General features: G+C 42.6%; 1 protein-coding gene across 3 annotated transcripts in view; it reads left to right on the forward strand.

Annotated features, from left to right (window-relative positions):
* Positions 1–24,310, forward strand: part of NEURL1 (neuralized E3 ubiquitin protein ligase 1) — a 131,650-nt gene that overhangs the window by 61,347 nt on the left and 45,993 nt on the right. For all 3 annotated transcript variants that reach the window (XM_015867113.2, XM_015867115.2, XM_015867114.2), the window contains exons 2-3: positions 14,869–15,110; positions 18,908–19,229. In XM_015867113.2, coding sequence (XP_015722599.1) covers positions 14,869–15,110; positions 18,908–19,229 — 564 coding nt within the window. The remainder of the gene's footprint in view (positions 1–14,868; positions 15,111–18,907; positions 19,230–24,310) is intronic.

The raw sequence follows: 24,310 nt of genomic DNA on the forward strand, positions 1-24,310 counted from the left end.
AGGGCTGTGAGCAAAGAGCATCCCAGTTCTAGTTTAATCTTCTGCTTTCCTAGCATTATCCCTGTTCTTTTTTCCCATATCCTCTTTGGTGCTGAGGGGACCGAGGGACTGAATGTTTTGTGTAGTTTTTCAGACTTGGTTGTCTTATTTGCCCCCTCTTTGAGTGGTCCTCGCCCTCCTCTACAGGGAGCTGTTCTTACATCTGATCTGTCTCCACTTGTTCCTTATTCCTCTTTTGTTGAGAATTATAGATGGTATGTTTAGCTATCTTTCAATTAATTTAGAGGTAGCAGGTGTCACTTCAGAAGGGTTTGTTGTATCCTCTTATGAGTCTCAGGGAAACATCTTTGTGCTTAATCAGAACAAATGTTCCCAGAACCAGAAGAAACATATTGTTGATGGTATAAAACAGGTTTGTGGAACAAACACAGTTCCCACTGCTGGCATCTAGGAGGAGTTGAGAAGAGGTGGTCTCCAGCCATGCAGTTGCAAAACTGACAGTCCTGCTTCCTTTTTCTTAAAGAATATTATATTAATATCCATACATGCTGAGGGTGGAATTGAGATCAGTCTAAAAAAGATTAATCATAGAAGAAAAGGGAGCTTCTTGAAAAGTGAAGGCAGGGCAAGGAATTGATCCTGATGGGTTGCCCTGGGGAATCAGTAGGAATGTACTGATGGCGCAGCAGGGAGTGGAGCTGGAGGTCAGGAGAGATCTCATCTCCCAGAGGCTGAGCAAGGAGCATGCCTGCCAGCCTCATGGTCCGTGTGCCCCTGATCAGAGCATATGCTGCAGTCCTGTGTCTGACGCTATTTTGCTGTAGGGTTGATCCCTATTAGTGTTGCTGTCTGTTTGGTTTTCTCCCCATCTATCCCTCTCTAAATTACAGTATTTTTCTTTGAAGACATATTTATCTGAGTGAAGCTGGTCTGAGATGAGTCAGAGCCTTCTCCTCTGTAGCTCCTGTCAAGATGGCTTCAGTGGTATTTCTGTTCCTTGACTCTGTCCTTGATTGTGTCTTGAAGGGATGCTGTACTTTGTTGGCATTAAAAATAACATTCAAGATGACTGCTATTGGTGGGTTTGGGAAGAAGAGTCCTTTGGTTTATTTGGGATTCACTTTGGGTCTGGCAGCCCAGCAACGGAGTGGGAATGCAGACAGAGCCACTGTAATTGATCAGTATATATTTCCCATTGTAAAGGTTGATAGCACTTCTATCTTAAATAAAAAATGATAGTAATAAAAAAAAGAAGGGGGAGGGGAGAAGGGGAGTTGGACATAATAAAAGCAATATACAATAATGAATGTGATGCAGAATGTAAATGGTATAATCCTGCTTGCTTCCCCTGCAACAGCCAGTGTTGGCAGAAATCTGGAGTTCTTGCCCTTTTCCTCAAGCCCTTGGGATAAACCAAGGCTCCTTGCTATAAAAATCAGCTCCCTTTTTTTGTGTGTCTTGTTTTGCATTTACTCATGCAGTCAGAAAAGGATATATGCTAATACAGAGGGGAAGCATTAGAGGTCAAGTAATGCAGGGTGCCTAGGGTTTGAATTGTCCTACCTTGCAGATTTTAGTGTCCCTCATGCAGCAGTCCTGCCCAGGGGCTGGTCAGAGTGATGTGACCTACAAACACACTGCTGTAGCCCTGGGGCACTACACTGCTAGCAGCAGGCTTTGTTGATGAAGTCTGGAGAAGAGAAAGGACCCTGCACTTGACCAAATGAGAAAGATGTTCAGGGACCACTTCATAAGTTTCAACAAGGTAACCAAAACTGTTCCCATCTTTAACTACTTTAGAAAAGAAATAATAACGGATCAAAGCACACAGAGCCCTGGGCAGTTCCCAGCATTGACATGCAGACTGCTTGGTGTGCTTTCCGAGAGCATCAGTTGTAGTCTGACTGCATGTTTTGCTCTGGTTTTCTTCTTGTGACTGCATGAAGGCAGTGGGTACGACTCAAAACTAAGGTCAGTCTTGGTGCGGTGTGGGGGAAGCACACTTCAATTGGCTTTTTGAGGGCATCAGGTGCTCGTGTTTGAGTTGTACCTTGGCAGGAGTGAAGCCTTGCTTTGACTAAGCCTCCAGCATAAAGCCTATTCTGTTCCCTGCGGTGTTTCCTAGCTAACCAGGCCCTTTGCTTGCTTTGCAAAGTTCAAGTGCTCCATAGGCTGTTGCAAGTTCCAGACCTGTTCTATCAGCAATGAGAAAGCTGCGTGGCCTCGAGGAGGAGGAGTGGGTTTGAGCCTGGAAGAGCTCTCCCACCTACTGAGAGGTTTCCAATAGTCAAAGAAGGATGGGAAAGCATTGTGTAGAGCCCAGTGCAATGCTACCCTCTGTTTGCAGGGAAATTGAGCCATAAACCACACCATGGCACACAGAAACCATTTTAATTTCAGTCTCTGCTGGAAGCACCGCATGGAAAAAAAATGTGATCAGTATAAAAAGAAATGTTTATGTTTCTAGGAGCATAGACCTCCCAAATAATTAACATCACTTGACAAACTGCTGTTTAAAATGCAAGTGGTTTAAGTGCTGCAGCTCAACAGGCATTTGTCACAGGTCTGGCGTAAATGTGATGCCTGCTTCGGGTTGGTTGAATCCTTAAAGTAAAGAAAATCTCTTCTGGTAAACATCTCTTGCCTAAAGAGAAAGTCTTCACATTTTTTTGTTTGGAAAAGCTAAATGTTAGAGAACTGGCCAAATGGCAGCTTGGTGACAAAGGCATTGGGCATACGGTTTAGGAAAGAAATAAATCCTGGACTTTAAGGGAAAAGGCTTTTGGGAGGAAATTTTTGGAAGCTACAACTTGAGCTCTACTTTGTATGTCTCTAATATTCACTCGCTCAACTAAAAGTACTTGAAATGGAATCTTACTTTTCTCTTGGGTGACTGACAGGAGACACAGAGATTGTTAAGAATTGGTATTTTCAAAGGTTAAAAAATGGCATCTTGCAAGGAGACTGAAATTAAAATAGAAAAGGAAAAGAGAAAAAGTCTGGAAGATAGAAATATAAGGCTGCCCATAATGTACTGAAACATCCCAGATCAAAACGACTTATGTCTTTGCACACCAGATTCATATTATGAAGTACAAAATAGAGCCTTAAGAATCTAATTGCTTTTACAAAGACATTATTGATGCTGTAAATTCCATGCAGCTTGGAAAAGGAAGATTGCTCAATTTATTTTCTGCCTATCCTGAACTAGTTCAATACTGCCCTCTGAGTTTTCAATTCCAAAGGGAAAGAGACCCCAGAAAGGGGCTGTCTCCTTCTATTTCAATTCTAAGTGAAGCTGTATGCTTAGAGGGAATGCAATTCTGGGAATCCTGATGAATGATGGTCCCTTTCAAACGGTGAGAGTTGCTGTTCTTCTAATTTCAATCCTTCTGTTCCTCAGAGGCTCTGCTAAATTGGCTGAAGAGACCTTGATCAAGTGTCATGGCTGTGACAGGGTTTCTGGACATACTCAATTCTGTCCAGCCCAGTGCTTGAGCAAGGGTAGTTGATTCAGTGTCTAGATATCATTTCTATATTCTGTGGCTTGGAATTTGTGTGGTTACTGGCTGCAAAAGATCTACTTTTTCTTGACATACTGCATTTTGAACGTGGCTTCTAGCAGGCTTAGGTGGGAAGATGGGCAAGGCTGACTTTGGGATACATTAGAAGATCTTGTATTATGCTGTAAATGAATTCCTGAAATCTCATATGTTTTGAGGAAAGAAGACAGATCACCCCTTTGTTTGTCAGGTCCACCTCTAGCAAAGCACCTGCCAGAACAACAGTACTTAGATGTTTTTATTCTCTACATCTGGGGTGCTTCTGCTTGCAAAAGATCTGATCCTACTGTGAGATTTTCATCTGGGCTTAGAATTCTCACTTGATGCAAAAAAATGAGCAGTTCCTGTTAAATATAGTAATTAAGATGATCAACACAAAGATCTGCAAGCTCTGATTACAGATCCCTCTGCCTCTGCTTAAGGTGTTAGAAGTGGGTATGGAGCCACAGGGATTCCAGCTCCCTGTGTCCTTTTTTGGCAGTGGTGCATTGGCATTTATCATACAAAGGATAAAGCATTCAGGCTATCCATTCCCATGGTAGCAAGGATAAAATGCAGAGGGATATCTGAATGTTCTCCAAATGAATGTGAAAGGGTGTGAAAGTCATTCAGCCTATCTGCAAGAGATGACTGCAGTTCTTAAAACTGCTCTTTGCCAAAGGTCAGGTAACCTCAGTGACTTGGCTGGAAGATGTTTCTACCCTTTTATCTAAGCAACAACTGCCTGTTCTCTCTTTACCTGCTTATCAGTTACCTCACAACTTCAGAGACCTTCTCTCTCTGCACCCACATCCAGCAAAGCTGCTCTCTGGGGACTTCAGACTGATTGCAATTCTGACTTAACAGTGCACAGGTAATTGCCTGGAGATTGAAAAGTTATTTAGCACACGTAATGGGTATCTCACATTTTGTGTATTGTCCATGACAATACAAGTTTTGTATCTTCTAATCTTGTACTTTGGTAAATCTGTGATTGAACTGTCATGAACAAACCATATCTAATAGGTCTTTTTGCATGTAGCAAGATCAGTATTTCTGTGACGTATGTGCCTGGTTCTTCAACTTGTGTGATGCAGGAGGAGGCATGGCAGTGCATAGGAAGCTGCAGTCAAGTGAAAGTACAGGCAAGTTACCTTGAATACTTTCAACACATCAGAGGAGTAACTTTAAGAGTGTGTAGTCTGGGAAAATATAGAGATGGGTAGCAATTTTGTACTTTTGCAACTTCAATTTGATGTCAAATAGCGTTTTTATCTGTATGCTGTATATATAACAGTTGGTTCAAATTGTGTATTGAGATATGCATTTGAATGAAGAAAACCAAGCAGGGAAATGCTTCATGGTCCAGGGGTCCAGACTCCTGCTCAACAGCTGCATCTGTATACTGGCTGAAGGAGCATCTGTCAGGCATGGAGTGATTGCTTTAAGATTGTCTCTTATTCCTGCAGGAGCTTCAAGACAGTCATGCCATGAATGTGGCTACATCAGGAACAATGCTCTGAATTACATTTCTTCTTCTTTCCATTCTTAACAATACCCTTTTATGCAAAAATTCCCTTTGCATGAATTTTAAAACAGCATCATATTCCTTTTACAGACTGGCATGCTTTTCTTATACCTCTCTCTTCCCTCAGCTATTTAGAAATAGGTATCTTCACACTGTTGTTACTGAAGATTGTAGGTTTTTTTCTGCTTAGCTTGTGCATGTTGATGTTAACAAACTTTGAAGCTAGAGGTAATGGAGCTTCCTACATATAAATATTGGGGTAACCTTCTCTACAAAAAGACCTGAGAGATTGATACAAGGACTAAGGAAATATAATGACACTTTATGGGAGTTCTGAGAAGGCTTTCAATAAACAGGCCTTGAGCTTTTAGTCTGAAGTATGTTTTTGCCTCTACAAAATCTGAGAGGATTGGAGCCCTTCCATGTGCTCTTAGAGTCACCTCCCAGCTGTCTTCTGGTGTGAGATTCAGCATAAAGATAGCAGGTAGAGTTGCTTTGAAAGACAGGATGCCTCTCTACATGCTCTTATCCTCAGGCAATATGGATTCAACACCCTTGGTCATTTCCTGGCTGACCTGTTGCAGGAGGCGCTAAGAAAAACAAGTTCCTGTATGGATTTCTCCAGCACCTATTTATAGAAAAGCGTTAAGTAACAACTTCATGGGCCTGGCATGGGAATGGCTTGGAAGGACGATGGAATACTGTTCATGCTTTTTGTTTGGAATTAGTGCCAGGGATGCTGTTTGTCTTCGTTACAATAAACGGTAACTTTATTCCCTGATTGGCCATTGAAGTTTCAGGTTTGAATTCATAGGGCTAGATTCAGATGCAAAAGAAACAGAGTTAATGACTGGAAGGGGTGTTTAAACTGGTGCAAGTGATGAGCTGCAGAGCCAGATGGGACTGGAGAAGTCAGTAATTTAGATTCCTCTTCTCCCTTTGGAACAAAAAGTGAAGATTAATGAAGGAATACACCAGCGGATGGCCAGATTCTTGTGTAAGCGGAGAAATGTTGCTATTTCTCCTGTTTTGCTGCAGCAGCACTCAAATTATTTGGCTGGAAAAATAATATTTTAATTGTATATGCTGGCTAGTGCATCTGATTTTGGAGAAGAAAGGATGGCAAAGCAAGCAGAGGCAAAGTTTGTGTGGTCTGAGCTCTCCTGGAGAGAGAGGAGAGAAGAAATGAAGATTTCAGTAGAGAAATGGTGGAGGAGGAATTCAAGGAAGTACATTGCTACTGTCATTCTAAAAGATTTATGAGGTGGTTAAACATGACCAAACAGTAGAGTCACATTTTCGTGCACCTGCTAAGCTGTTAGATCTAATAACTCCATTCCTTAAGGGTTTACGTGCTGCCAAACGTAAGCAGGAAAAAAGCCGCTGGGATTAGTATCTTCTAGGTTGAGTTAGACTGTGTACATCAAAACCAAAAATTAAAGTGCAATTTCTCTTTGTCAGTGAAGAAACCAGAAGACCCTCAGTAATTACATGTTTAAAGGGCTTCCTTTTTAGGACTGCTTTGGCTCTTTATTTTGGATGAAAGTCTTTGATATCAGGGTAATGGTTGTGGATGTAAACAGTTTTAAAAGACTGTAGCAACTAACCACAAAGTGAGCAAATTTCTTGCACTGAAAAGGGAGCTTTAAAAAAAAAAAAAAGTGAAAATGTACCAAAAAGCAGAAGACATATTTAATGATAGTACATCTACAGTGCAGAAAGCAAAAATCTGAGCATTACATCAACTCCAGAAGGGTTTTGCAAAAGGTTCATACAGCGATCATTGTTTTGCTTGGAGAGTCATGAGAGCATTCAGGAAATTGCTGGTGTATCTGTTGGGGTGGAAGATCTCCTCCATTGTATCAAAACAGGCTGCCCAGGGAGGTGGTGGAGTCCCTGGAGGTGTTCAAGAAACATGGAGATGTGGCACTGAGGGACGTGGTTAGTGATCATGATGGTGGGGATAGATTGGAGGTTGGACGAGATGATCTCTGTGTTCTTTGCAACCTTAATGATTCAAAGCTTGTAGAGCTGAGCACTGTCCTTTGGCTGTGCCATCACCTTGCTATGTGCAACCCTGGCAGCCCTGCAAACCCACTGCTTCTGGGTTTGGACATGTCTTTGCAGGCAGCCCCCAGTAAAAGAAGAAGATGAGCTTAGATATCTGAGAACTGTAAGAGGGGAGCCTTTTGCAAAGCATTGTTTGGGTTTGGAAAAACAATCACAACGTTTTAGAAGAGCTTGTTAAGTTTTAAATGTGGAGGGGGTAAGGAGCTGCTTCCAGCAGGTGTGCTGTCACCTGCAAATAACAGTGGCAGTGAACTTTAGAAGGAAGAGCGTGAAATAAATATGACCAAAGCACTGCATTTTTAAAGAAGACTAACGCAAAATGACCCAACCTCAAAGTGAATCTAAATGGATGGTTTATATTAGGAAAAATGGCACGCTCTAAATGTAAATGTCATGTATAAGAAGAAAAACTGCTTCCTGAGATTCTTTAGAAACAGCATTACGGCTTAAAACTTCATGGTATGTGGTAGTGAATGATAAACATAATCTACACTGTCCAGCTGGGTAAGAAGAGAAGTAAAAGAACAGGCTCTGGGTTATATATCCTGACCAACCAGATACTAAATTAAAGTGAAGCCATCCACACACGACGTTTGCAATAAATTCAAGCAGCAAAATGCGGAAGAGACAGCAAAGCCACTGGAAATTTCACTGTTTCGATCCAAAGTTGTCAGCGTTTATGAATTGTAAGGAATGTTAATGCCTTGTTCATATATGCTGCTCTAAGGCAGGAGCACGTGAGCTTGGTGCTGAGTGTACCCCTGCTGTGCCCAAGGATGGGTGTTTGGAGCTGCACAAGGGGTATTAAGGTGGTGAATCTCTGGTCTGGTTGAACCTGTGTGCTCTTGAGGCTGCAAGAGCTCTTTTCTGATTGCTGTGATCTAAGCTCTAGCATTTTGGTCTCTGAACGTATTGTGGCTTTGAGGTAGTATGAGAGTTAAATCACTGTAACCTTGGGAATATTCTACTTAGTGCACGTGTTTCCTTGGAGGTGAATGGTGCTGTCCCTGTCCTGGAGTATGATGCTATCTCTGCAGAGATATTCATACTTTCTGCCCTGTATTAGGGAGCCTGTACTATTCCAATGTATTGTTCACTTGCTTTATTATGGAGATACTCAGCAGAGCCTCATTTTTTGTAGAGAGCATAGTAGGAAGGTGTAGCCAGTCTGAGACTTCTGTCTCGCAGTGAGAAGTGCTCTCTGGTTAGGGAGCAGAGCTAAGAGATGAGAGGCAGTCAGCTGGAAGATGCTCTCCCAGTGCTCTATGCAGACAAGAACCATGATTCAGAGATGTTCATCATTACCCTCTTAACAACCTATCTCTTGTCATTGGTGACAGAGGGACTGAATTAAGAAAAGCACTCTGCTATAGCTCACTGTATTATAAATATGCAGTACGAATGGTCTGTTATGGATTTAACTCCGCTTAGATGCAAAGTCTAGAAACACATCGTTGATTTCTCACAGGTATGCTTCAGAGGTAACTCCAGGGCCTGAGTTCAGAACAGAAGCTTCACTGACTTGTATTTCCTTTGCACCATTTGGTGCATTTCTCCATTTTCTACTCTCTTAGATTGCAGTTCCATGTCCATGTTGTTGTTGCAGTGCTTTTAGGTTTGTCTTATGCCTGGTGTCCACTGTTCCCACCTCCCTCCTTGTCCTGAGAAATATGTGAAGTTGAACCTTAACAGATTACTACTTTTTGTGGTGAACTCTTAATATTCAATCTTCCAAGCTATTATACCGTACATGGAAAATGTGCCCAGGATAAACTTTCCATTAAACTATTTAAATTGGAAGAGACAGCTGGCACATCTTCAAGTATTCCAGAATTAGATCCCAAAATACTGAGGCTAGTTAATCTTTTGGAAGAACAAAAACTCTTACTGATTTATATTTAGCAGAGGGAATGCATTTTAAAAACACAGTCTATATGAGGCCCCTTGAAGAAAACATGTTTTACATTGATTTGTAGTCCATGGAAATACTACGTGGCCTTAAAATATTTGCAGTTGGGCTCTGTTTTTATGTAGCTACCTCTTTGCAGCGTGAGCTGTCATTAACCCTCCTGGCGTGGCTGCTCTGCAGGCTGTGCAGTGAAGCACAGCTACCTTTGGGCAGCAGCTTTGTGCTTAACCTTGCAGGAGGGAAATGGAAAATGCACCTTGTGCTATTTTGGAAACTCTAGGCTGGGTAGATGAAGCTTTGGAGGAACTCTATTGTGAATACAGGTGTAAAGTGTGCCATGTGCATAGCTCTGCTGTATACTGAGAAAATGAATAACTGGAGTTATGGTTGGTTTCACTGGCTTATCCCAGGTAGACTATAATGCGTGATCCTGCAAAGGGCAGTGGCACCAAAGGTGGTCATGGTAACGCTGGTGACAGAATGGCTACAGATGTCTGTGGGAGATGCTGAATAACGACCCCCTAATTAGGGGCCTACAGGTGGTTAATCATTACATGGTATCACTACTGAAGGTGCTGACTTTAAAAATTAATTTACAAGGGGAAGGGATTTCTTTTAAACAGCCTTAAGAACATATAGAAATGGTTCTATATTCTTACAACTCTTTTCTGATATAATCTTTTTGACCCAGAAAGAGCATCCTCATGCTGCTTGGCACTTCGGACTGCACACAGTGCCAGCAACTGGGTTGCTCTTCCTTCCTGGGGTCACCTCCCCAGCTCTGTCTTACCCTGCTCTTCTTCCTTTGTGTCTCCTGCATTTCGAGTCTTCCTCAACTTCCTTTGCACAGAGGATCACACAATCATGGGATCATTAAGGTTGGAAAAGACCATTAAGATCATCTAATCCAACTGTCAACCCATGACCAAAATCACCACAAACTATGTTTCTCAGTGCCACATCTTTGGGCTCTGTCCAGGAACATTTTTGTTATATATCTCTCAGTAATTTCCACAAACATTAGTTCAGACATAACCTTTCTACAAATAATTAAACAGATTCACTACTCCTTTATGGTTCTTATATCTCCTTTGGCCAACCATATTTTTGCTCTCAGACTTTCTATAAATTAACCGGAGCAGAGCTTTTCTCCTGTCTCTCCTAAGCTTTTCTTGTCTCCCTTTTCAACCTCTGTACAAACTGCCACCCTCCTGACCCTTGCTAATACTCATAACCTCCGTATCATCTTCAAGCACACCCTCAGAAAGCCTTGCATCCGGGCTGTAACCAAGGACGTACTGTTCAATGGGTTCTGCTGAGGCTGCTAAAAAAGCCCCACACCCAGGTCATTGCCTGGCACTCCTGCAGAGGTTATTGGCTCAGCATGAGGAGTGGCCAAACAGGATCCATCACTGCTGCTCAATGAAGTCATTTTCCAAACTGTAAGTGGTTCTACGTTCTGTCCTTACTGCCACTTTTTTGTACCACTTTTACTGGTTTTATTATTATCAGTGGCTTGAAAAATAAACTGAATCACTTGGCGTGTTCCTCAAGCACTGACTACTCCCCATCAGTCAGTTCTGAGAGATGGATCCATGGTGGATCATCTTGCAAAGAGCTCTGGCTCTTGTTGCCTGCTTTTTGTAGTGGAGGGGCATCTCACAGGCATCTACAAAACCATGCTTGTCTTACAACTCTGCTACTTTAGACACTGCTTTGCTTTTTTCAGTCTTAAAAAAAAAGAAAGTAAAAAAAAAAAGTATAACTCCAAGCCTTACCCGAGCTGGTATTATCTCCTTTCATGTACATGTTGTCTGTCTGCACCTGTCTCTTGTCTCCTAGTTTGCAGTTTAAGTGGAAAATCTTACACTATGTGCTAACCTGCTCTCTTGATACATCTCATCACTGCTAAAATAGCACAGATGAAAATAAGTTACGTTTTGGCTTTGACTTGTTTTGGAGTCTTGGATGGGAGTGCTAGATCTGACCTGCTGGCTCAGATCCACCTTGTAGATAAGTCCCTAATTCACTAAAGTTTAACCCAAGATGCTCTATAATTTCAGGTTGCCTGTATTTAATGCTCCAGAATTAACCCTTTGCATTTCTATCCTTCTGTGTCCCAACCCCTGCAAAGCTGCAGTCCTTGTGCAAGGGCAAAGCTTTGTTTCCTGGTCATCTTGTAATGCCAAGATCAGTAGTTGACCATAGCGACAGCAATCTGATAGGAACATTGTCGCCACAACAGGCACAGAGAGAGGTGGTTGTAGCCTGGAGATAAGCGATTATTTCTTCAAGAAAAGCAAACACATTTATAAAGGCACTGAAAAATGCTTTGTTTTTACATTAGCACTTATTTATGGTTCCTTCTCTCCTGTGCTAATGCCCAGGATCAGGCTGCATGTGAAGGAAACAAGGTTTGCAACCCCTTTCAGTTTCCCATGGTGTTAAGCTAATATTTGTTTTTAGTAAACTGTATCTCGAAGCGTGCTTAGAAAAATTCATTTGCAAAGCCTTGCACAAGGAGTTTGCTGTGCTTTTCTCCTTTTGAACTTCGATAATAAATGTGAAGGATCAGTGGAACTTGCTGCTCTGTTTCAATACCATCATTTCCCAAAATAGGGAACCATCTCAAAAAGCAGGCTGCATTATGATTATTCATCTTGTACTTGGTTGTTTTGTCTCCCTGTGCTGCTGGTAACCGTGTAGCTTTGGAGAAGCTGTGCAGGTTTTATTTCAGGGCTAAGAAGAAGGGCTAAGCCTTTCCTCCTGCAATGATGTTCCCAAATTCTTCCTTTTAAATGCAGGAGCAGTAAGACCGGTGGGCAGATAAAACACCTTTGTCATTCTCTTTGGATAATGTCAGGATTTTGGAACGCTTTTCTTCTTTCATAGTGTGGTGGATTGGACATTCCCACCTGTTTTGTACGTCAGTCCCTGGGCTCTGGTCTGAAGTCTTTTCTCTGTCCCTCATTTCTGAATGCTGTTCATTTCACATGCTTAAATAAGTTTATCTTAAATACTTTGCAGTTAGTTTTCAGTCTGAAATGGGTTTTGACGTGATTCTGGTAAGGGCTTATCAAGAGATTTTCAACTGGAGAAAAAATGTATTTCTAAAAAACAAACTGCAGTCATTCTTTTGCCGCATTTAAGAAATCCCAAGCCTTGAAGGTTTTCATTTTGCAGAGCATGAATACTTGTGGTGAAAACCTGCAGCAGGCTTTGGGACACATTTTCTAAGCTGAGAACATCCAGTTCCCCGGGGCTGCCTTTTATAGAACAAATGGGTCTTCCTTAGGCCTTGAGATCCAGGAGCCCAGGGACATTTAGCAGACATGCAGGGAGAATTGTGTTACCTTTGGGACAACATTCTGCTTTTTTAACAGCCAGGGCTGCAGCAAAGAGCTCTTAGGATGCTGAAGGAAGAGTGGCTTGGACTGCTTCACACTGTGGTTTTCATTACCAAATGAAAGGATACAAATGGCATCTGTTGTTGAGCATGAACTGGAAACGGCAGCCTATCCCATCCTTAAAACCATGAGAGTAAGCAAATGCTGATCTTTGTGCCATCAGCATGAAACCTCTATGGAGACCCATGGTCCTTCTCTAGGTTTGCAGCAGTTTGACACAAGAGCTGGTTTTCTGACGTGATTTTGGTCTTGTGACTTTTGTCATAAGATTCCAGTTGTTTGCATGGTGCTGGCTTGTTGCTACAAGTCCCATTTGTCAGCAGGAAGTATTTATGCCTGACTCTTTTACTACCAGGTTGTAGCATGGGAAACCTACAGTGACCTTGAACATGCTTTCAGATTTCAACCTTCTTGTTTGTTTGCAAATTTTATTTGAAGCAATAACTTTATTTCTCCTTTGTACATGACTGATAAGTCAGCTTGTGGGAGATGAGGAGTCTGGAACTGGCTTTTGGTTAATGCAGTCTCTTTTGGTTTGTGTGAAGTCAGATGGACTTCACTTGGTTTACCAACTGCAGCTCCAGGTTTGTGATCTTCACTCAGCTCTTCATATAGAGAAAAAAATAACTGAAGCCTACTTGCAAGGGCCCTAGGTGTGCTGTACCAATATTGCTGGTAGCAAAAGCTGAGGTTGTCAAAATGTGTAGTTAAGTAAGTGAATGGGAGAAGGCTGGAGTCCAAGTCAAGTTCAGTTTGAACAAAGACTTAAAGCTCATGATTTATTTTAGCTTTAGCTGGCCAAGAAAGCACAGCAATGTATCACCAGACTGTGTTTCCAAAGTGACAGTTTCCTTGTCTGAGTCCAGTCTTAGGTGTTTGTGTTGCAGTTTGAGGTTGTATGGTGTGTTCTCCTATTGGAGTGGGCATACTGTCCTGAAGAACTGAGTAAAGATATCATATTCAGCCCATTGCTTTCTATTTTTCTCCAGTAATTAGTGAGATGAAAATAAAATGCAATTTTTTTTTGGTTTAAAATTAAGTGGTTTTTTTTTTTTTTTGTTGGTTTTTTTTGTTTGTTGGTTGGTTGTTTTTTTTTTTTAAATTAAGTTCTTTTCCAATCCTTATCTGCCTGTGTTCCTCATGTGGGAGGGTAAGAACACATCCTATGGAGAGATGCAGCATTGCTATAATCACAGCCAGACTACCCAGTAAAATTAGAGCACAGAGGCAAGGAAGTTGAAATGTCTGTGCCTTTGTGCTGCACAAATTTGTTTTAGTACATGGCTGTTAGGAGTTTCAGTTACAAAATTCAGATCTGAATGCACAGGTGTCATGAATGTATATTTGCTATTAGGTTCTTGTGAGGAACAGGAGAAGGAAAATGACTTATATTCCTTGTAATCATTAGCATCAAATCACTTCCAGCTGGTTTATCTCTCATTTAAAGCATTGATGAGAGCTTTTAAAGGTAAATCATTTGGGTTCCCTGCTCTGTTCTGAATGGGTAGCACTGAGAGACAGAACAACAGGGGGATGACAGCAGAAAGCTGGAGTGGCTGGTGTGGAACTTGAGTCAAAATGTTCTCATTGGAATCCGTGTTCTGTTGGTACTTGTTGATTAACACAGTAAGCCTCAATCATTGCAATTTCATGTAACTAGAGAATAATACTGCCCCAAAGACTGGGAAAAATAAAGTCCAGGCTTTGTATTTCTACCTCTCAAGAATTACATTAGAGTTGTAATCATTGTTTTTATGGTAGCTGTATAAAGACATAACTGTCAGCAATGAATTTGTACGAAGAATGGGTATAATTAGTTTATGTAGCTTGTGCATTTGAGAAATAGAGTTTTAAAGCATACTGTTAGTCATGCAAAAGAAAACTGACGCACTGCTAAGGTCATGTGTGCTTTTATTGCATCCCTCAGTCTATCCTGGAATAATTCATTATTTTGCTGGTACTCTGTTTCTAAATCTGAGCATCTCCTCCTAAACTTATGTGCACAATGCAGTTTGTTTGTGCATACAAGGAAAAGGAAGCAGATGACTTGTGTTTGGTATAACGATTGTTCTGTGCTCGAACTGCTGCAGACCCCCTGTTGAAAATAAACTCACGGGTCCTTCCATTCATGAACAAAGCTGCTGTTGTGACTGTGTTGGTTGTGCGTTGACTCTTTGTATAGGGCTTTGGTTAGAGAAAGATGTAATTTCCTCCTTGCTCCCTCTCTGCTTTTGTCGCTATGTCATAATGTGCAGATAAGGGCCTTCATGGCAGGTGGGATCTCAGCTGAGCTTCCCATCAGCAGAGGAGAGAGGAGAAGGGATTGTTGGCTGGGGAAGGAATCCAGGTGGGTTATTGTTGAGTGGTGCTCAAGAATGTTTTGAAACCTTTGTTCCTTCATTCTACTTTCAGATTCCATAGGTGGCTCATTCCCGGCCTCCTCCCACCGATGTCACCACAAGCAGAAGCATTGTCTCCCCATCCCACAGTGTGGAGCTCTGTCCATCACCCCTCTGCTTTTCCACCCCCACACAAAGGGGTCCCAGATCATCATGGACACAACACAGAAGGCAGTGAAGCGCCAGGCTAGCTTCTGCAATGCTATCACCTTCAGCAACAGACCCATTGTTATTTACGAGCAAGTCAGGCTTAAGGTGAGTAACTGCTACCTTACTTTGTTGGCATGGTAGCTGCTGGGAACATGCTGGGGTCTACCAGGCTTTGATGCTTGCAGCAGATCTTCATCTCATCCACAGTAATCAGATCTTGGCCTTTAAGGGACCCCAGTTTTTGCATGCATCATGCAAAGCAGCTTTAGTGGGCAGACAGAGAGGATGAGAAGTTAGCTACTGTATTTGGTTCCGCAATGACAGCTTTTCTTCCTTTAAACAAGGCAGCAGTGGGGGTGGTCTGGTCTAGAGGTGAGAGTTAGCCTCTCCATGGCAAAGAGGTGAGAGGTGGAAAGGCAGGTGAGGAGGACCTGGAAGTGAAAGAGCTTGGTGTGGGTGATAAAAGGATTTGGCTGAAAGGAGCAGTTACTGCTGTCAAAACTGCTGTCTGAGAAAAGGATCTTTCTGACAGACTGCTGACTGCTTTGTTGAGTCAGTCTACTGACAGCAGTAATGTCAGAGAAGAGAGCATTGCAGACATCACGTTTTTCTCACAGGCATAGACTGATTTCTCTTCCTTTGTGTCTGTTGTAACCAAGAGGATGGAGTTATAGCCCTTCTGCTGCAGCTCACATGAAGAGTTCAGCTCCTCCACATACTCTGGGAGCCACTTCCCAGTGGAATTCATCCTTCCCCCTAGGAAATGAAGCATCTTTCAGACACCCTAAGGAGCTTGCAGCCCATTGCGCTTCATCTAGAGCTTTTTCCTATCCTTATGCCTTCCTACTTGCAGGACTGTTTTGCATTCCTTGTTCATTCTGTGCCTTCCACTGGCACAGCGTGGTTCATCATCTTTGGCAGATTTAGCTCATAGCATACAAAGAAGATCAACATACAAATCCTTCATTTGTGCTCAGCGAGTTTTCCAGAGCTTCCATCTGCACGTAGCAACTGAGTCTGGATGATCCTGCTGTTGCCCATCATTGGAGACTCCAGTGTGCTGGGACCGATGGCAGCACATCAGCCTTCCCTGATAGCCAGAAGAAGGGAAAGGAAGGAGAAAGACACTTTCTTCTGAAAACACAGGGAGATTGCAGAGATTTCAGGCTCAGATCCAAAGGCAGAAAATCCCTCCTACAGGTTTGCTTCATTTTCTGTAGAGTTCTTACTGCTTCCACTCAGGCTGGAAACCCAGCAGGACTTGCTCACGTTGCCTAATGGGATTTTTTCCACATTGGCCAGCAGTTTGGGCAAACAACCACAAAATAAAACCACCAAAAACAACAAAATGACTGGGAGGAGATGAAAGCGACATTTCATTTTTGAAAACATTATCAAAGGTTTGAGTGGGTTTAGTGGTTTAGGCAAAGGTTCTCTATTATTTCTTTCTCATTCTGAAACAATGTAAATATCTCAGGAAATTCGTGCTTGTTTATCACTGTATATTTTAGGACTTCAGCTTGCATAACATATATGAAAAATATTCATGCAAATGTTTTGTCTCTGCACATGAGGATTTGGAGCAGAGCTCCTGCTGTATCTATTGGAAGGTCTCGTGGGAGCAGGAAACAGCAGGCTGCAGCAGAACTTGTTCCCTGGGGGTGGATGGAAATGTGAAAATGCCTTTGTTTTCCTATGAAGTCCATCCCACAGTTACCTTGTTAATGTGTGCCTGTGGAGAACAGCCTCTTAGAGGTTTTGTTTCTTACCAACTGAAGACCAGCCATGAACCCAGTCATTCAGGCCCTATAAAATCTAAACTCCCTCCAGAAAACCAGAAGAAGGAGATCGGGAGAATGGATTCTGCATGTTAAATATTGTCTCTAGGTTTTATTCTGAGATTTCTTTGCAGCTTTGAGTATCCCGTCAAACAACCAAGATTGTATAGGCTTCAGGAAGATTTCCTTTCTTCACTTCCAAGATACATGCCCCAGTATGGTTTCTTCTGAGTAATTCAGGGCTCTGCTAGGGAGTGGGTTGACTTTTGCAGGAGTAAAGAGTAGGAGCCTACTCTCTGTGGGAGCAATCATAGCTGAGCAGTTTGGGTATGGAGTGCATCTTTTTCTCCCCTTCTGGTACCCGGGGGACCTCCCAAGCTTTTGTATTAGCAGTGGTTGCTGAAGAGAGAATTTGGTCCATCATTAACCATTGCCTTTTTTAGCAAAGCTGTGTATCCTGTGTCCAGCTGTGTCTAATTCTTGGCAGGCTTTATACTGGATTTTATTTGAATATTAGTTTGCTTGTGGTCAGATTGTATTGAGAACTGTTTATAGGTGCTGATTAATACATGGAAAGTGTGCAGCCTAGATTAGCATATGAATATTTACTTGTGCAGCCTGTGATTGCTGTGAAGTATTGGCAAGAGACTGTGAAAGAGTAAATTGTGTGAATAACAATGAAGCCATATTTATCTCAGTCCCAAAAGCTTTTAGGGCTTGCAGTAAATTTGCTACAATAAATAATCCTGGCTGCTTCTTGGAGTTCATGCTTATTCCCTGTTTTAGCACTCATATGCCTCATCCGACCCTTATCAGTGGGGGCATGTGATCCCATCCCAACCCCACCAAGGATATAAAGGAGCATCCCGTGATTCCCAGGAGCTGAGGGCAGCTCTCAAGTGTTTGATGTGTTTCATGTAAACAGTTGAGGTGCTTGGCTGGGCTGAGGAGGGATAAAGAGCAACACTTGCTTAACTGAGGAGCTGTCTGATGGTTGATAACTCTTTTCTGAAGCCCTGAGGTATTTTGGCTGAGACATGAATAAAACAGAAATCTCTGGGCTTGTTGTGCTCACGGGGGCAGGTTTACCTTGGAGAGGAACGCATGAAGGAAAAATGCAATGTTTAAAGATGTTATTAGGAGAGAATTCAGAAATCCAATCCCCAGGAGCATCATCTCCTCCTGGGGTTCTGCTGACACCATGGAGACCACCTGCTTCTGTAGGAGAATGAAGACCTTGTGCCAGGGGAGTGTTTGGGTGTGTTTAGGACCCACTGCCCGCTCCCCTCCTGTCCTCCTCAGACCAAGGTTCAGTTCAGTTGAGGAGAAGCCAGTGGCTCTGAAGGCATCTCTGCCCTTTTTTCTGATCTCTTTGAAGAGCAGAAGGGTGTGTATAAAATGCGCAGATTCCCAGAATCTATTAACAGATGCTCCTAATGATTATCTGGGAAAACACAACATACAGCCAAAATTAATAGGCTTTCTCCCCAAAGAAAGATAACATCTATCTTTGTGCCCTGTGTATTCAGTATGGTTAAATACTTCAAACTTTGCTTTTCCACATGCAAGTCCTCTGCTGAAAGATGTGATTTTATCCAGTCCGACAAGCTAGAGAGGAGTAAGATCATCTCCCTCTTAGCTGGGAAACCCAAAACCCCCATGGTGGTGGCTGAGATTCTGAAGCCAGTGCTTTTCCTTCAGGTCTTGAGAAATTCCATCATCCGGCCACTGTGTAGAAACAGCTCTGCTGCTGCAGATGCTGCCTCAGCTGAGATACAAGCTCGTATGGCCATTTTTTGGGCACATTTTGTGAGAGGACTGTTCGTAGGGCAAAAGGAATTACCCTAGAAATAGAAGTTGAGTCATCGTGCAGCTGTAATTACATTTCATCTCTCCCTGTGGATTTAATGTGATTCTTTTTTATATGTGCATTGTATCCTAACTATGCAGCACTGATGTTTGCAGACGGGGTAGCTACAGCAGTATTTGGTGGGTAAAATGATCCCTAAATTTGGTGGGCTCACTTGCATGGTGGCTTTTGGTATTTGATGGCAGAGTCTGTGTTGTGCATAAATGCAGTTGTTTGAGTGCCAAATGCTGTTATTGCTGCTGTTCTCTTCACAGATCACCAAAAAGCAGTGTTGCTGGAGCGGGGCCCTTCGACTTGGGTTTACTTCCAAGGATCCTTCAAGGATTAACCCCGACACCCTGCCGAAGTATGCGTGCCCTGACTTGGTTTCCCAAAGCGGCTTCTGGGCCAAGGCTCTGCCAGAAGAATTTGCCAATGAGGGGAACATCATTGCCTTCTGGGTGGACAAGAAGGGTCGGGTTTTCTACCGTGTGAATGACTCTGCTGCAATGCTCTTCTTCAGCGGAGTGAGGACGGCAGAGCCTCTCTGGGCTTTGATTGATGTCTATGGGCTCACCCGCGGGGTGCAGCTCCTAGGTGAGTGCTGCGTGAGCTGGGCTTGTGGCTGGGTGACACTGAGCCATCCCTCTACCCCTTCCCATAGCATCTTGCCACCCTGGCCTGGATTAGTTTGAGACATAGCACTTAAATACCGTACCAGTGGGAGGTGGGACCAACCACTGCAGTGTATCGCTAGAAGCCATTTGTAAGTGGATTTCTGCTTGAAAGTGTTGTGCTGACTTCCAAGCATTTTCTGGAGTGTGGCACATACCTTGTAAAACCTTTCTTTATATTTTACTTGCTTTCCCCATGCCAAAGCGGGGAAATGAACTTTACATTTTAGGGATGATTCCTGCCTGAATGACACTGTTGTGATTCTCTGGCTGGGTTAGTGAACAGACTTTAAGTATGAATCTCATCCAGATTACTGAGGGAAGCTGTGGCTGGTTTTGCTAAGGTGTTGCTGTCACAGAGGAGTTAGATTTGTGCTCTGGAGCCCAAGAATTGGAAATGCAGATGGAGCTGGAGGACTGGGATAGGTGAATGCCCATGTCTTCAGCCATCCTCAGCTAAAATTGAGGTTATTCGCGCTCCTGAGGACTCAGGCTTGCCCCAGATGTGTGGTCTTGGCAAAGTTTGGGATCTTTGAGTTTTTCCATATTAAACAAGCCATGTTCTGATAGTTTTGCCTCCTTTCTGTACTGTTTTTTGCACTAAGAAACACAGCAGCAGGTCAGCCTGTAGCAACCTATGTTGCATGGAAGTGGTATGTGAGTTCAGGATATGAAGAAATAGGACCAACCCCTTCTTGCTGCATGATTGCACAAGGCAAAGGAATTAAGGGGTTTCTCGGCAGCTTTTTACTTTCCTTTAGGAGTAGAAAGATTTATCTTTTGTTGTGAATCAGGTTGAGTCAGAGCCACTGGGCAACCATTCTTAGGCCAAGAAAGGTGATATTTGAATTGAGGTATTGGAATTTGGGCAAATGTCACAGTAAGGGCTCAGTGAAGAGCTTACGAATGACTCAGAACCCTCTGGACTGGTCTTGTGAGATTTGGCACCTTGGGACTGCTCTGCCTGATTAATGAGGGCCCATAACTCTGGATTATGTGTTTCCTTTCAAAACACTCGAGAAATGGTTTCCTCTCCGTCATCCGCCCCTGCATTGTCCTAGTGTCTTCCATATCCCTTTTCACAAGGGAAATGTGACTCTTGCCAGCCACTGATTTGCCTCTAATTTAACAGGCTCTGAACTCTCACTGCAACCCTGGTGGGTATAAACTCTCTGAATGAAGCAGGCAGCTTCTGAGTTTACACAGTTGGCGTGGAGCTCAGATACATATTTATAGCATGTTCCAGCAGCCTTCAGCAGGCTTTAATACTAGCAACTGTGCTGAAACATCTTAGGCTTGAGTCCTCTTTATCTCTATTCATTATTACACAGCACTAAAAAATCAGAGCGCTGAAAGCCTTGGCTCGTTTGCCTCTGGATCATATAGGCATACCCACTGCAAAGCTCTGCATGCGTGTTAGTGCTGTAGACCACACATATAGTATGGGACAACTTGCCAAAAACTCCCGGGACTTGACAAATGGATTTCATAGCTTAGCTATGAACATATGGTCACATTCAGCCCAGCACGGCATGCAGGGCATCTGATGGAGGCTGCGGATGCTGGAGTGGTATGTTCAACAGAAGAGCCTAGCATTTCAGATTCCAGTTAGGTGATTTATTTCCTCCTCCCTTCACGTGTTCCTTGCTCCTGAGCCTTGCTGTTTTCCTAATGATCGTAGGGTTGCTGTGTCAAATTGCATGCATTGCCTCCATTTGATTTTATGTGTGCTTCACCCAGGAATCTGACCAAAAGCTTTACCATTTGTGGTGGTTGTCTTTCTGTTCATTGCAGAATTATTCCCTCCCTGCTCCCAATATGTAACTTCTTTTCCAAAATCAAGCTTGTCCTGGGGGAAGATGTGCAGCAGTCAGTTCCATGTCACTGCAAAATCCCAACCTGTGGGGAATGCTATGTGCATTTATGTCCCCAGGAATCAACTTCCAAACTTAGCATTTGTCTTATCTGTGTTACAGTAGCAGTTCCAGCAGTTAGGGACCAAAAAAGCAATGGCAAAGTCCAGTGAGGCTGTTCCTTTCTTAGAGATTTACAGGCAGAATTAGGCTTTACACTTAGCTTCCATCCCTGCTGCTAATTGCACATTGAATTACTGCTGTCAGCACACGGGCGCGTGTGGCTGTGTGTGTCCCTGGGTTTGAATGCCCCTGATGTAGGCTCAGAAGCAGAGTCCTATGAACAGCTTCTTTTCTTGATTTTGTTCTGAAAAAGGTAAAAATGGTTTGTATGTTCCACTGCATCTCAGCCTAAGGGAGGTTCAAGATCTGAATAAGCATTGTGTCTTGGGTATTGTTTCTGGGAGTGAGTGTAAATGGGAGACCAACTTAATCCTCATTACAGACAGCTTCAGAAGTGAGGTTCACTGTTCCCAACTGGACACAGTTGGGAAGCTGCTCCTTGCTATCATCACCTCTACACAAGTTATACAGAGGGAAGGTCTTAAATTCACCCAGAAAGCTAGTGCTGCTATGACCACGAGGTCTCAAGGGCTCACATAGGAGAGGCTGCTGCAGTGAGGTGCATGAAGGATCAGTATTTTAGAGCATGGATTTCAGCACAGATGCAGGCTTAAGTGACCTGTAAACATACCCTTATACAGTGACTCTCCTGCTGACATGCCCAACGTGCAGGCAGGATTGTTTACAGCTCTGCTTCCCTTTTTGGGCAGCTAGTCTTGCACAAGTGCACTTATACATTCCAGGATAACTTAAAGTAAAATTTAGTAGAATTGTGCCTTAGCCATGTGGTATCACTTCAGCATACACACATGCTCTTTCACATTTTAAAATAGAATCTGAGCAAAAATGGAGTATAAGCAGTCTACTGCCTTGCTGCAATAATAAAGCATAAAAAGGAGAAGGAAGGGACCAGCTGTTTAACTCTTGGGTATTCAGTCTTGGAAGAATGATGGCAGCTCACAGAAACCAAATGGTGTTGACTAGCATTGGTCTGCTTCTTCCAGGTAGTTGGCTAGTAGGGAACAGCCAGGTGGTTTTCCTCTTTGTCTCATTCATCACCAGTATAGTCAGCAACAAAACACCTTTCCTGTTTATTATTTCCTTCACACTCGTCTCCCATCCATATTTTCAGTATGTCTAAGTTGTCTCGGTCTTTTACCAGCAATGTCTAGGAAAACTAAGGATCATTTTATTTAAATTAGCATGCTGAGAGGCACCTGTTGAAAGCAAAGCTTCACAACCTCTGGTAAATATGAAATATGTAAAAAAAAAAACTGGCAAGACCTTGCAAACCAGGAAGATTTTCAATGTACGTGTCTTCCTGAAGTAGAAACAGTACGAATGTGACTTCAATCACAAATATGTACACAGATCCTATTAGAATTAACAGGCAGTGCTGCATATTATATTAAAAAATAAAGAAATCTTGTCTTTCTCAAGATGCCCTTCCGAGCTTCTTACTGCTTTGTGTTTGCTGAGTATCAGAAGTCAAAAGGTTGAACCATTTATAGATGGATATTTACCCATCTTGGGACTCAAGCTAGTGCACAGTTGACATGTTTTTCTTTCTTTATCTGTGTTGCTTCTTAGGTGAACTGAATCTCTAGCTCCAGGGCACCTTTGGAAGAAATATGTAAATAAGCCTCAAATGAGGTGAATTTATGAACAAATTTCAGGTGTGAATGGTGTAAGACCGATGCTAAACCTGATGTATCACATGCATTTGTAGTTTTACCATGTGGTTATTACTATTTTACTTTCCATGTGGAAAAACTTACTTTCCCTTACCCATGGAAATACATTTCTTTTGCTACTGTGACACATGCAAATGAACACGCTGATGTGCTGAGAGTGGCTCGCACTAAAGGAAATTGGATAATCAAATATGACTGCAGTGTATTTTTACAGTGCATTGTTGAAAGTGGAAGCTGTAAACTATCTGTGGAAGTCTGTGACTATCTGATGGAAAGGAATAATATGTGTTTAAACAGAGTTCTACTTAATGAAGGCAGGGTATACACAACCTGCAAACAGCCAGTTGTCATTACTTTTCTGCATCTCTGTAGGGGAAAGAGGATTTAAATTGCTCATAAAGTCTTACTGTCTGTAGCTCTTGTCTCTATGGCAGCTGCAGGAAGCTCTCTGACATGGTTAAAAATGTGAAAACAGACCAATAAATAACTCATCTTGTGCTGTTCTAATCAATCCCTGATTTGCCTTAGCATCTCTGGAGGGATGTATTTTTCCAGCTGTGTTAGGTACCCAAAAGTTAGCTTGCAGCCCAGTGTCTGTCTGTCTGACCTGCTGATGCTGATAAGGCAGCTGGGATGGCCTTTCCAAACAAAACTAAGCTCATCTCAGCCCTTTCAATGCAGTGCCATTTTTCCTTCTCTTTGCTGGGGCAGCCTCAGAGGGATTGGCCCTTCAGGCTTGACTGAAGGTCACAATAGGGTGTTGGATTAGGAAAATGTGTTCCATCTGTTGCTCACAGGTGTACTATTGCTTTCTCCTGAATATCTCTTCCTTATCTGGACAGCTCAGGGAGCTGAAATCTTACTCAGTGAGAATGGAGAGGACAAAATCTGGCACATAAGGGGCTGTTGGCGATAGGTGCATGACCACAAATTGTATCCATGTTCGTGTTTTTGTTTGGCTATTGCTGTCAAGGCTGAGAGAAATGAAGGTGGCAACAAGGCAGAAGGATCAGTGGAAAATAAATCCTGTGCTTTGTCAAGTTCTTTTAGTTCTGGTAAGCTGAATTATTGTTCCTAACACAGGTAAGAAAGGCTATAAAGTATTTTCCACATTACCCATAAAAGCACAAGGAACTGTGAAATCTCTGACAACTCTAACTGGTGTTTATACAGTGGGTACGTGGATGCTGTAGTTGTACTGACACTGCATAAATATAAAAAATGACATCTTCACATTAAATATCTGTTCTCATGATTGATTTGGCCGCTGCTTTAAGGAGGAAAATACTCAGGTTTGCACTAAGAAGTTTATCTTTCCTTTGCTAAGTGTTATT

Source organism: Coturnix japonica, chromosome 6, assembly GCF_001577835.2.
Source record: "Coturnix japonica isolate 7356 chromosome 6, Coturnix japonica 2.1, whole genome shotgun sequence".
NCBI classification, from domain to species: domain Eukaryota; kingdom Metazoa; phylum Chordata; class Aves; order Galliformes; family Phasianidae; genus Coturnix; species Coturnix japonica.